The following is a 13541-nucleotide window of genomic DNA, read 5'->3' as shown; positions in this document are numbered from 1 at the left end:
AGAGATGACCCCCTCCTTTGGATTCCTTAGGATGAACCAGCCAATGATTGACGACCCCTTGGACATTCCTGAGACCCGGACCAATAGATGCAAGCCATACCATCTTCATTGTATTACTGGATCCAGAGCGCCTGCGATAAGTAACGGCTGTATTTACTATTACTTTGCTTGAGCATATTTTTCCACTTATTGCGAATAAATCTTTGTGCTTTGGAAACACAAATCGAGGTTCGACAATTGTTATTGGTTAGCGACGATACGCCCATTAACAGAATCTTTTGTCATTTATATTTTCGGACTGCATCCATAATGACCATTTTCACCTCTTGGTTCCTCAGACTGTATATGAGTGGATTTAACATAGGTATCACTACTGTGTAGAAGACAGAGACTACCTTATCTTGTTTCTTAAAGACACTGTCAGGGGAGCGTAAGTAAATGAAGAAAATGGTCCCATAGAAGATGAACACACACATGAGATGTGAAGAACACGTACTGAAGGCTTTCTGCCTGCCCTCAGCAGATTTCATACATAAAATGGAAGAAACAATTAGAGAGTATGAGATCAGGATTGTCAACATAGAACCAATACCACATGAACAAGTGAAGAATACAGCTATCATGTCACATGGGAGAGTCCTAGAGCAGGACAATCTGAGCAACGGAAGGAGGTCACAATAGAAGTGCTCAATAAGGTTTGAACCACAAAATTGTAGATTAAAAACACAGCTGGTCTGCACTGATGACTGCAAGAAGCCAATACATGAGGCAAGGAGAACCAGACACAGACATTTTTTCTTGGTCATTACTAAAACATAATGGAGAGGATGGCAGATAGCAATATATCGATCATATGACATGTTTGAGAGTAGGAGAGCCTCAGTGACTGCTAGGGAAGCAAAGGAGAAGAACTGAAGAGCACATCCATTGATGGAGATGGACTTTTTCTTGGACAAAAGGTCAAAAAACATTTTAGGTGTTATCACTGAGGAGTAACAGAGGTCCACCATGGAGAGGAAACTGAGGAAATAGTACATTGGAGTGTGCAGTTTTGAGGTCTTATGGACAACAGTTATCATGCCGACATTGCCAACTATGGTCACCATATAAACAAGCAAGAAGAATACAAAGAGGAATGGGACCAGGTTTTCATTGTCTGTTAGTCCGGAAAACGCAAAGACTCTCACTTGTGTCACATTTATCATGTCCACTGTTTCCTCTGTAGTGATAAAAAAAAACAACTCATTAGTTCACAAGTCTAATGCAAACCACAAAGCATATAATGTAAATAACGCTATAAAATACGCAAGACAACCTGCAACTAGAAATTATGGGAAGGAAAATGAAAAGGCTGCATTATTTTCCTTTTATATAAAGCCCTCTGATCTGGTTGTAGAGTGTTGTCAGATTTATATTAAGTGTTCAGAAGCGGAGTTTACTGGCTAGCATACACAGTGTCATGGTTACTGGTAGTGAAAACTCCTCTAGCAAAATTGTCCAGTGTAAACCCAATGACTAAACCAGAAAGGTGTGTGAGTGCTCACTCACTTGCAGTGTGAGGGTGGAAGAAAGTCATCCAGGTTAACTACAAACTATTAATCAGCTGCTCTCTATGCTGGATTATATTTGCTCTGTACCATTTTATAACCACCCCACCTATCACCTACTGCAGTAAATATCTCACCCAATTGTATCATAACTACATACAAAATAAATAAATTGTAAATAATAATGACAATTGAAAAGATTTGAGAGATACCTTTAGTCTCTGCTACAACCTGCCATATAAACCTCCTCATTATCTTTGATGACCTATTTCAACCTTGTGGGGAGAGAGAGGCGGGTTCCCTTCAGATGTGATATGCAAAGCGAGCAGTAATATGTATACATCCACTAAGCAGTACAGGCTGAACACACAAGTAACTGATGAGGAAGTTTTTGTCAAGGACGTCCTAGCAGCCCTATAGTGTGATATCCATCATCCCCTAAGTTCTGGCTAATTCCGGAATTGCTGGAAAATGGGAAGAAAAAAATATTTCATTTTTTCTTCCTTCAATCTGAAGAGCAGCACAAGACTCACAAAGCAGCAATTAACATGTGCAAAGTTTAGCTTTCTGGCAAGCAATAATCTACATGAAGGAGTATTATAGTATTATAGGTTCTATAATTAACTGTCATTCTTCCATTTTGGGCAACATGAACTACACAGGGGGAGAGTGGAACTTATGCTATGAAATGCTGCTGTTATAACTGAATTTAAATATATATTATGTAAATAAATATGTTTTTTCCTTTCCCAAACACCGACCATGCACACTAGACACATTTAGTCAAAAGCCAATTAACCTTGTTCATTAGAGGAAGCCCATTTGTTGAGCATACAAACTCCATGCAGATATCACTCTAAATAAAACCAAGTTTGACAGTGTTATAAACAGCAATACTAGCCACTGTGCCCCAGCTGGACAAGCCACAGATGCACAAGACCTATTGCTATGACTGACAGATCATACAAGGCTCTGGCCTTACATCCAGCTTACACTGACATTACTGAGCACCTCCTGTCCCTCTTCACTTGCCTGATCACATACCAAATATCTCTCCCAAACATGCAATGTAATAATGTTTCAAACAAGCATTCGCCTTACATAGGTGCATTGCATTATGGGGTTTCTGTTTATCTAAAATATCAGGACCAGGCTCATCTCTGTTTAATATTTAATGAAAAAAAAAGTTTTAACCTGAATTTCCATTAACAGTCACAATTAACACCTCCAATTTAAGACTCCCTAGTACAGTAACCAGGCACCTGTGGTGTTGAGTATAAGTAAATGTTTTGTTTTCCTGGCAAGAGTCACAAAGGAACACACACACACTCATAAACACACACACATATCATACTTGCCAACTTTTCCTCATTGGCTTCAGGGAGATCACGTGGGGAGGTGGGCATGCAGGGGCGGGGCTTCAGGAATCACATTATTTTGGTCCCGCCCCGAAACAATTGTCACAATTTTAACCAATTACAGCAGGAGGCGGGGATAAGATGATGCAATATTTGCGTCAATAAGCCCCACCCCCACCACTTATCTATTGCGGGGGTGAGAACCAGGAGGTTGCCCTGCTCTCCCGGGAGTCCAGGAGGTCTCCAAAAAATGCGGGATTCTCCCGGACATTCCGGGAGAGTAGGCAACTATGCGTTAATGAAAGCAGCTAAAGAACCTCTAGAGACTGAATTGTCTTTTACATTTCTGTCTCCATTACAGAAGTCATATTGTCTTACCTGTCAGTCTTTGATTAAATCTTGGTCTCCATGAAAATGGCCACTTATATAGGCATCAATACATGGACATAGGACCCAATTTCTGAACTGTGTCATCATGCCACAGATGGCGAAGCCAACCATGTCTTGTACTGGCTCTGCATCAGGGAGAATGCCAGACTCTTCAGGGAGTGAGGGAGATCACCCCTATTTCAGGGAGTCTCCCTGACATTCAGGGAGAGTTGGCAAGTATGACACATATACACACACACACATACACATATACACACACACATATACACACACACATACACACACACACACACACACATATACACACACACACATACACATACACACACACACATACACACAGTATACATGCTGATCTACGAAGATGAAATAATAGGGCACAGAACCTCCTTTAACACGGACAGTCCATCTCTTGACCACCAAGGATTAGAGGGATATGATGACTGTCTCTGAAATTCTAATAATATTTTGCATAGTGTGGGAAAGCCCAACTTACTTACACAGAAGGATTTATGGCCAACTCCGAATCAGGCCCAACTTGCACAGTGATATCCCACAGGATGGCAAAGATAAAGTGGAAGAGTAGTGGAGATAAAGCTTCACTACAATTTTGCTAATCAATAACAATTGTGACATCACAAGTCAGTCCATAGAATATTGTAATGCCCTTCCCTGGTCAGACTCTTTTTAGACGAGCAATCTATATATCTGAGCCAAAGGCATATCTATTTATAGAATATAGATATTGTCAACTGGAGCCAGTCTTGCTTACAAAGTGGTTTAATTCAGACTATTCATGCAGCCACCATTATGCTGTTATTCTGATGCTGATGTTTTTTGAAAACATTTGTAGAACAATTGCCCCATTAATTTAATACCTGGAACTCTGCCCTCTTGAGGAAGAGATTATGCACTATATGAGCCAGAATACAATGTTGTGCAATAACAAATTTTTGGATAATCAAATCTCAAGCAAGGTTTCATTTTGGCTTCCAAATCACAGACCGGTGAGGATTTTTTACTGTTTTTCCATAAATAAGAATGGTGGTCTTTGTCTCTGTATGGAACATAGGGGGGTAAATTTATTATTATTAATAAAAAAAAATGCCTTATTCCACTCATTTCCAATTTGACCTTTAACCAGTTTATCAGTGTCAACCATTGTTAGACTCTTTACAGATCATGAAATTAAGAGAGATAAAACCTAATTCATATCAGGCATGAGTATAAATGGAAGACAGCCTCTAACACCAAGGTTGGCCAATATAAATATGTAGGTATAGCCGTTGTCATGTTTAATGTCTTGGCCATTTACCAGGTTTATGTCAATGACATTTTTCTGGAACATCTAGCTACTTTCATATTGGTATATCTGGGCAATATATTAATATTTTCCTCATCTCTGGATACCCATTGAAAGCATGATTGCTTAGTTTCATCTATGTTCATAGATAATTCTTTATATGATAATTTAGAAAAGTGTGTTTAAGAGATTGTTGAGGTTCCATTTATAGGTTAAAAAATATCTAGTTCAGGTCAACTGCAGTCGATGGTAGCAATGAGACCCGGTTGTGAATGGGTCCTTCTTTTAGACTTGTGTTGTGCATTAAAGTCCTTTTTGGGCTTTCAGGATTGTAGGATCCCCCAAATTTTGATCTGGTGCCCAGCTAAGGAAAGTCACATCTCTGGACTAAGCCATTTTAAAGTGGCCACAACCTAAAGATTTGAAGTGTCTTCAGATGGTCCTGAGTTTTACCAATTAGCATAGATAGAACTTTGGTGGTGGGGGGGGTGTTTCTCAATTTTCGGCTAATCCCCCCAAAACAAAGAAAATGTTATCCCTGCAGCTTTTCTCCAGAACAATGTTCTCCAAGAAGAAAGATCAATACATAAGTAATCAGCATACTTAGCAGATAAGGGAGCTTTTGAGGTGTGATGACAGATGTTTCATATATTTTCACTGTGTAAACAGACCACAAAAACTTTAAAAATCTTAAATCAGTAAAAAGACTGAGTGCTGGGCTGCCTATAAACCAGTAACTAAGAACATCAAAGCAGGTGATCTCTAATGCAGTTTCCTACAGGAAACACATAAACACATAACATGAACACATAAGGAATTACAGAACTTCTAGAGTACTAGAAAAGTGACTTAAGAAACTGCAGATGTATTAGGAAAAGTCAATGAAGAAATGTAATCAGAACTGTAACCATACAACCTATGATGGCTTTGGATTGATAATTAATAGTAAAGGGGTCTGTATGTACACATTGGTAAAGAATGCTGAATTTATATGCAATATAATTCCTAAATAATATTTGATAATGTCAAAAATGTTAAGAAAAGTCAAAAAAGTTGAGAGAATTATATGGAGTTTGTTTAGTTGGATGGGTGCGGTGGTATTGTGAAGACGATTACCACCACACCCATCCGACACCGAGGAGACTACACTTAAATTACGAATGTGGGAAAAAACAGTTGTAATATAAGCAAACTTACCTCCACACCGACGCTGTAGATCTATGATCGCAGCAGGATGGTGACTCAGACTTATTCCCACTAGTCAGGTGGCCGTCAGTAGATTTTCACGTCATCGCCACCTGTATCTCTTTTAATTTAAAGCGGCAATGACAGGACCCGGCAGGTTAAGTGTTTAAACACTAAACCCGGCATTGCTGCTTTAAATTAAAAGTGATATTCATTTATATGTTTATAAAAATTAATCTTTGGTATTATTCAAAAATCATGAAAACTTTAATAATCAATAATTGATAACCATTGATTCTTTATCGTGTTAGTTGACAGTGTTGTACACCCTATACATTTATATATGCACCACAGAGTTTAGAGCATTATTTCCACAAGTACCTCTGCAAAACAGGTTCTATGACCCCGAGCAGCTGATCAGATGCTGTCATTTCCCTAGTGCGATTAATTACATAACAAGAAACATCGGATTGGTTGCTATAGGTTACAGCACAGTTTTTGCAGTGATACCTGCAGAACAATTTCCATAAATGCTCAGTAATATGTCATGATTGTAAACACTGTATCAGTTGTCACAGTCATGTTTCAGTCTCCAGTTTTCTGGTTATGGTTTTAAATACAATAAGAAATATGAATCGTTTGTTAAGAGTCTCTTACCTGTCTGACGTGTAATTGTGTGACATCCGGGACCTGCATGATCTCTTGTCTCTGTAAATGAAGAATCAGTTTATATTAAACCCAGTGACTCAGAAGTATAAATCTCATGTGTCCCAAAGCATAAATCAATACTCATTGTACATTAGAGACAACCCTATTAGTGAGCGATTTCACATAATTGGCCACAAAATATTATTCTGTAATTAGGAATATAGTTACTTGTTTTCATAATAATTTCATATATCTTTTATAAGTAATACTTATGTTACGGATAATGTAAAATTGTGCAATGATGACAATGGTCTTATGGAACATCTAACTGATATTAGATAAGCCAGGCATTTTTGGATAATGCATATCAGTATTACCTAAAAGATTTTCAATATTCAATACCAAGTACTGATAACAGTGTTACCAAAAAAAGACGCAGGTAAAAACAGTGTATTTGCCTACATATATTCTTCACGGGTGTTCAACTAACAGTATTTGGGCTTATATAAGGTTTGCCTACGTCCAACTCTACTTGTAGCATACAGATGTGACTAGTGTAAAATACGATTAATAAGATTAATAATTTAGAATAGATCATAGGCTGTATTTTTCAGTAAAGACAGCTCAGAGTGAATACATTATTCTTCCTTGTGTATATGACACTTCCATACATTAATATGAATAGGGTAATGTTACCTTACCAATGTGTATGACTTGTGTAACACAACTGCCCCATTAACCTCAATCAGTCTTTATTAAGCCAGAAAAGTCTATGAATACATATCCTCTTACTTTATTTCGTAGGCAAAGATTCAGGAGCACGATCTCCAGGTTTCACCAACAAAATCTCCACCTCCTCCTCTACAGGTGCCCCGTTCATAATGACCATGACAGAGAAATGATGTTGCACACAACTCCAGATCGGTAAAGATGCAAACAATTAGAATGTTTATGTTTCAGACAATATTCAGTCCACTAGCAGAATTATGGTACAGGGTATTAAGAAGTTGATGACGTTAAACTGATCAAAATTTGTTACTGTACAGTGGTTTTAAGGAGACTTTTTACTTTGGGAATTGTAACGTTGGCTTTGTTTGATGCTGTTGCCTTGTATTATTTAAATGACGACAAATCTATTTTATAAATTATAGCTAAAATAGTAACACAATTTAATTCTATGTAACGATGGGTACTGTTTATTTAGAAATAGTTATAGATGGATGGAATTTTTCCAATGTATGGGCACGGCTATGGGATTTTGTGCAGCCCCTACATATGCCAATCTCCACATGGCACAAAATTACATAGTTTTACTAAACACCTCTACTCTTTTTAGACTCATGAGATAAATTGGTGGAGGTATACTACTAATATTTTTCTTGGGTTATGATGATAGTATGTACACTTTTCACAATACGTTCATTAGCTGATGTTCTAACCTGCCGCCCACCAGGATGTCCTCAAGTAACGATTTGCAATTCCTGGATTCTCTGGTAAAGGTTTATGACGTAAATTGCTACTGGTTTTTTTTCATTAAATCAACCTATTGGAAAAGGCCAAGAGCTTTAAAAAAAATCTCACCCCAAGAGACAAAACGCGCCAGGTTACTGACTGTGATAACTGCTATCTTGTTACAACGAAGGTATTCAACTAGGAGCTACATTGTGGAAATGGAAAGACGGAAGTGATGTGAGACTAAGAGTTCCAGCAGCGAGACCAGTCCTACTATGTAAATTGGAGCTGTAGTGATCAGACTTAATTTTGAATTTATTATGGACCTGACGGTGAATGTAATTTGCTAAGTGGTGGAAGCTAAAGATCCGAAAGGTCTGGAAGCATTTGGAGTTATTTTCTGTTGGGCCGTGGTGTTCCTAATTAGATTGCTCATTTAAATGGAGATTCTAGCTACCTGTGAGACATTTTGCTTACAATATTTTATCAGCCACCATCACACCTTAGGCCCTACAAGATGTTGTTTTATCAGCTGTATCCTCCTCTCGGAAACTAATTTGGAGTAACTTACTAAGTAAATAAAATGTATTTTTTCTTAAAGCTCCCCCCACACTTACTAGAATAAATTCCACTTCTCTCTTCATTGCTGGAGAGAAATCAGTCCGTCTGTTCCGGTACCTCTATCTTGTAATTAGTGTTAGTGGTCAGTGAGGCTGCAACTCTCTCAAGGTGAATAGGAACTAAAACTTTTGTATTCTCATGAGAAACAAATTGAGACTTACTTTTACAAAACTTTGCTCTGTAGTGTTTCAAAGCTTTGGATATTAACTCTGTATGAATATATGCCCAATTGTGGATATTTGAATTCATATAATTAAATAGAACTTGTCAAGTAAAGGAAGGGTTGTAGCTTTTATGTTGTGGGTGTATAATAAAAATATGAATGCTTCACTGAAAGCTCTTCAGCTTTGGAGACAGCCTGTAAAATAGCTGCTCAATATACTACCAGGCTTTGAAGAAGCTGATCAAAGCCTGGGAATGCACTGTGAGAGTATGGACCATTGGCAACTATAAGAGTTCACTATGTGCAGGAATCTAATTGTCAGGATTCCAAGTATGCAAACTTTGGAGAGTTGTTGAGAATGGAAACATAGTTCTTTATTTAAAGCAAGAATCACGCAGGAAAATAACCTGATGCAGACAATGCATTATACTGATAGCACAAGTCCATAAGTACTACAAGTAAAAGATGCAGAATTCAATGAAAACAGTAATACAATGGCAGAAGTAGCTTTAAATTAGAGATGTTCACCGATCCCCTGTTTTTGTTTTAGTTTTGGATATGGATTAACTTTGTGTTATGGTTTTGGACATGGTTTCGGCAAAACCGCCCTCATGTGTTTTGGTTTTGGTTTTCGATCCCTATAAAAAAAATTAAATCCTATTTTTTTTTGTAAAATCACATAATTTGGCTCTTTTTTGTTCCTACATTATTAACCTCAATAACATTAATTTCCAGTAATTTCCATTCATTTTTTGTCAAGTGACAAGAACACTGCTACCCCCTCCTGTTTCTGTATGGGCAATGGCACTGAGCAATGTCACTGGAGAATGGAGAGTGACAAGAACACTGCTACCCCTGTTTCTGTGTGAGCAATGGCGCTGGATCTCCTAGGGAGGGAGTTACTTATGGAATCCAAAATCTGCGAGGTCCGACAACGCAACAATGACATTTTGCCTCGAATCAGATCTGAGGACACGCGAAAGTACTGAGCCGGCTCGCAAGCCTATTCGGATACCCTAAGTTCGGTTGTGTTCGGTTTTCAGAAATTCCTAGCCCGAGCATCTCTAGTTTAAACAATAGAAAGTGGATATTGCCAATAGTAAATGGAACACTAGGTAGCGAATATTTTCAGTAGTAGATGCAACACTAGGTAGTGGATATTGGCAGTAGTAGATGGAACACTAGGCAGTGGATATTGGCAGTAGTAGATGCAACACTAGGCAGTGGATATTGGCAGTAGTAGATGCAACACTAGGCAGTGGATATTGGCAGTAGTAGATGCAACACTAGGCAGTGGATATTGGCAGTAGTAGATACAACACTAGGCAGTGGATATTGGCAGTAGTAGATGCAACACTAGGCAGTGGATATTGGCAGTAGTAGATGCAACACTAGGCAGTGGATATTGGCAGTAGTAGATGCAACACTAGCTAGTGGATATTGGCAGTAGTAGATACAACACTAGGCAGTGGATATTGGCAGTAGTAGATGCAACACTAGGTAGCAGATATTGGCAGTAGTAGATGCAACACTAGGTAGCGGATATTGGCAGTAGTAGATGCAACACTAGGTAGCGGATATTGGCAGTAGTAGATGCAACACTAGGCAGTGGATATTGGCAGTAGTAGATGCAACACTAGCTAGTGGATATTGGTAGTAGTAGATGCAACACTAGGCAGTGGATATTGGCAGTAGTAGATGCAACACTAGGTAGCAGATATTGGCAGTAGTAGATGCAACACTAGGTAGCGGATATTGGCAGTAGTAGATGCAACACTAGGCAGTGGATATTGGCAGTAGTAGATGCAACACTAGGCAGCGGATATTGGCAGTAGTAGATGCAACACTAGCTAGTGGATATTGGTAGTAGTAGATACAACACTAGGCAGTGGATATTGGCAGTAGTAGATGCAACACTAGGTAGCAGATATTGGCAGTAGTAGATGCAACACTAGGTAGCGGATATTGGCAGTAGTAGATGCAACACTAGGCAGTGGATATTGGCAGTAGTAGATGCAACACTAGGCAGTGGATATTGGCAGTAGTAGATGCAACACTAGCTAGTGGATATTGGTAGTAGTAGATACAACACTAGGCAGTGGATATTGGCAGTAGTAGATGCAACACTAGGTAGCAGATATTGGCAGTAGTAGATGCAACACTAGGTAGCGGATATTGGCAGTAGTAGATGCAACACTAGGTAGCGGATATTGGCAGTAGTAGATGCAACACTAGGCAGTGGATATTGGCAGTAGTAGATGCAACACTAGCTAGTGGATATTGGCAGTAGTAGATGCAACACTAGGTAGCGGATATTGGCAGTAGTAGATGCAACACTACCTAGTGGATATTGGCAGTAGTAGATGCAACACTAGGCAGTGGATATTGGCAGTAGTAGATGCAACACTAGGCAGTGGATATTGGCAGTAGTAGATGCAACACTAGGCAGTGGATATTGGCAGTAGTAGATGCAACACTAGGCAGTGGATATTGGCAGTAGTAGATGCAACACTAGGTAGCGGATATTGGCAGTAGTAGATACAACACTAGGCAGTGGATATTGGCAGTAGTAGATGCAACACTAGGCAGCGGATATTGGTGGAAGTAGATACAACACTAGGCAGTGGATATTGGCAGTAGTAGATACAACACTAGGCAGTGGATATTGGCAGTAGTAGATACAACACTAGGCAGTGGATATTGGCAGTAGTAGATACAACACTAGGCAGTGGATATTGGCAGTAGTAGATGCAAAACTAGGTAGTGGATATTGGCAGTAGTAGATGCAACACTAGGCAGTGGATATTGGCAGTAGTAGATGCAACACTAGGCAGTGGATATTGGCAGTAGTAGATGCAACACTAGGTAGCGGATATTGGCAGTAGTAGATGCAACACTAGGCAGCGGATATTGGTGGAAGTAGATACAACACTAGGCAGTGGATATTGGCAGTAGTAGATACAACCAGGGCTGCCAAGAAGAATTCAGGGCCCGGGTACAACAAATTCATGGGGCCCCCCTCATAGTGAAGTAAGCCCCAAAATTTTTTTGCGCCGCCTTACGGCGGCGCAAAAAAGATTAGGTATATGGTCATATATTCAGGGGCGTGGCTAGCCAAACGGCAGTGCAAAAATTTTGGGAGGGGCGGTCATGCATTTGGGGGCGTGGCAAACGTGCCATTGGGGCGTGGCTAACATAAAAACCACTAGGCTCTCAATTCGCCGGAGCGTCACATATGTTTAAGCACTCCTGACTTTCAGGACATCTACCACCACAGGGTAGTATACAAACAATGCAGTGTGTACACAAACAGTTCAGTCTTGGCCTACACCTTACATTGGACACAACATTCACCAAAAATTGGTATTGTCCCTACTAGAATCACAACATTTCACACACTGTGCTGCTCTCTCCTACCTGTTCTTCTCACTTTCTCCACCTGTGGCTGCTGCTTTCTTTAGTTGTGGCTTGTCCGGATCCAGAAATGTTGAAGGACCTATTTTGAAAAAAAAATGGCTACATTTAGAAAATTACAGCCAGCCCCAGCGTTAAATCAATAGCACCCACGATTAATAATTAGGCCTTCCTCCAGCTCCAATATTACAATAATGTGCCCCTTCATCATCGCCATGCCTTATGATCACACTGTGCCCTCCATGCTGTTTTTGCCCCCTTCATCTGGCTCCCCTTCATCAGACTATACTATGCTGCTCCCCCCCTTTTTCAATCCCACTGTGCCATGCCTCCCCCCCCCCCTTTGTAACCCCACTGTGTCATGCTGCCCACCATTTTTTAACCCCACTGTGCCATGCTGACCCCTGTTTATTAACCCCACTGTGCCATACTGCCCCGTTTTTTAACCCATCTGTGCCCCTCTCATTTTTTCACCCCCTCTGTCATGCTGCTTTCCCATTTTTTAACCCCTCTGTGCTCCCCCCTCAATTTTTAACCCCTCTGACATGCTGCTTTCCCATTTTTTAACCCATCTGTGCCCCTCTCATTTTTTAACCCCTCTGACATGCTGCTTTCCCGTTTTTTAACCCCTCTGTGCTCCCCCCTCAATTTTTAACCCCTCTGACATGCTGCTTTCCCATTTTTTAACCCCTCTGTGCCCCCACTCATTTTTTAACCCCTCTGACATGCTGCTTTCCCATTTTTTAACCCCTCTGTGCTCCCCCTCATTTTTTAACCCCTCTGACATGCTGCTTCCCCGTTTTTAACCCCTTTGACATGCTGCTTTCCCATTTTTTAACCCCTCTGTGCTCCCCCTAATTTTTTAACCCCTCTGACATGCTGCTTCCCCGTTTTTAACTCCTCTGACATGCTGCTTCCCCGTTTTTTAACCCCTCTGTGCCCTTCCTTATTTTTTAACCCCTCTGTCATGCTGCCCCCCCGTTTTTTAACCCCTTTGTGCCCCCTCATTTTTTAACCCCTCTGTCATGCTGCCCCCCCGTTTTTTAACCCCTTTGTGCTCCCCCTCATTTTTTAACCCCTCTGTCATGCTGCCCCCCCCCCCCCCGTTTTTTAACCCCTCTGTGCCCCCCTCGTTTTCCTCCCTTCACTTACCTTTTCTCCTCTCTTGGTCTTCTCTGCTGCTCTGTGCTCCAGACTGACTGAATGCTGGGCATGACATGATGACATCACACCCAGCATTCAGACAGTCTGAATAGAGCACAGAGCAGCAGAGAGGAGGGATGCCGGCTCCGCGATCAGGTGAGTATGTTTTTTTTTTTTTTTAAACTAGCCTGCTCCCCCCACCAACGACCGAGCCCCCCCCCCCCGCCAAAAAAAAAAAAAAAAAGGAAAGGAAAAAAAACGTTTTAAAAAAAAAAATTAAAAAATTAAAAAAAATCAGCAGCGCAAGGGCCCGGGCC

General features: G+C 40.3%; 1 protein-coding gene across 1 annotated transcript; it reads right to left on the bottom strand.

Moving 5' to 3' along the window:
* Nucleotides 1-281: 281 nt before the first annotated feature.
* On the bottom strand, nucleotides 282-1799 carry LOC142150378 (olfactory receptor 5AP2-like). Its single transcript, XM_075205574.1, has 2 exons — nucleotides 1760-1799; nucleotides 282-1219 (listed from the first exon to the last, which is right to left on the bottom strand). The coding sequence occupies exons 1-2, from the start codon at nucleotides 1797-1799 to the stop codon at nucleotides 282-284; spliced, it is 978 nt and encodes a 325-aa protein (XP_075061675.1).
* Nucleotides 1800-13541: the final 11742 nt, after the last annotated feature.

This window comes from Mixophyes fleayi, chromosome 4 (genome assembly GCF_038048845.1).
Source record: "Mixophyes fleayi isolate aMixFle1 chromosome 4, aMixFle1.hap1, whole genome shotgun sequence".
Lineage (NCBI taxonomy): Eukaryota > Metazoa > Chordata > Amphibia > Anura > Limnodynastidae > Mixophyes > Mixophyes fleayi.
This window is presented reverse-complemented; position numbering and strand designations above follow the sequence as displayed.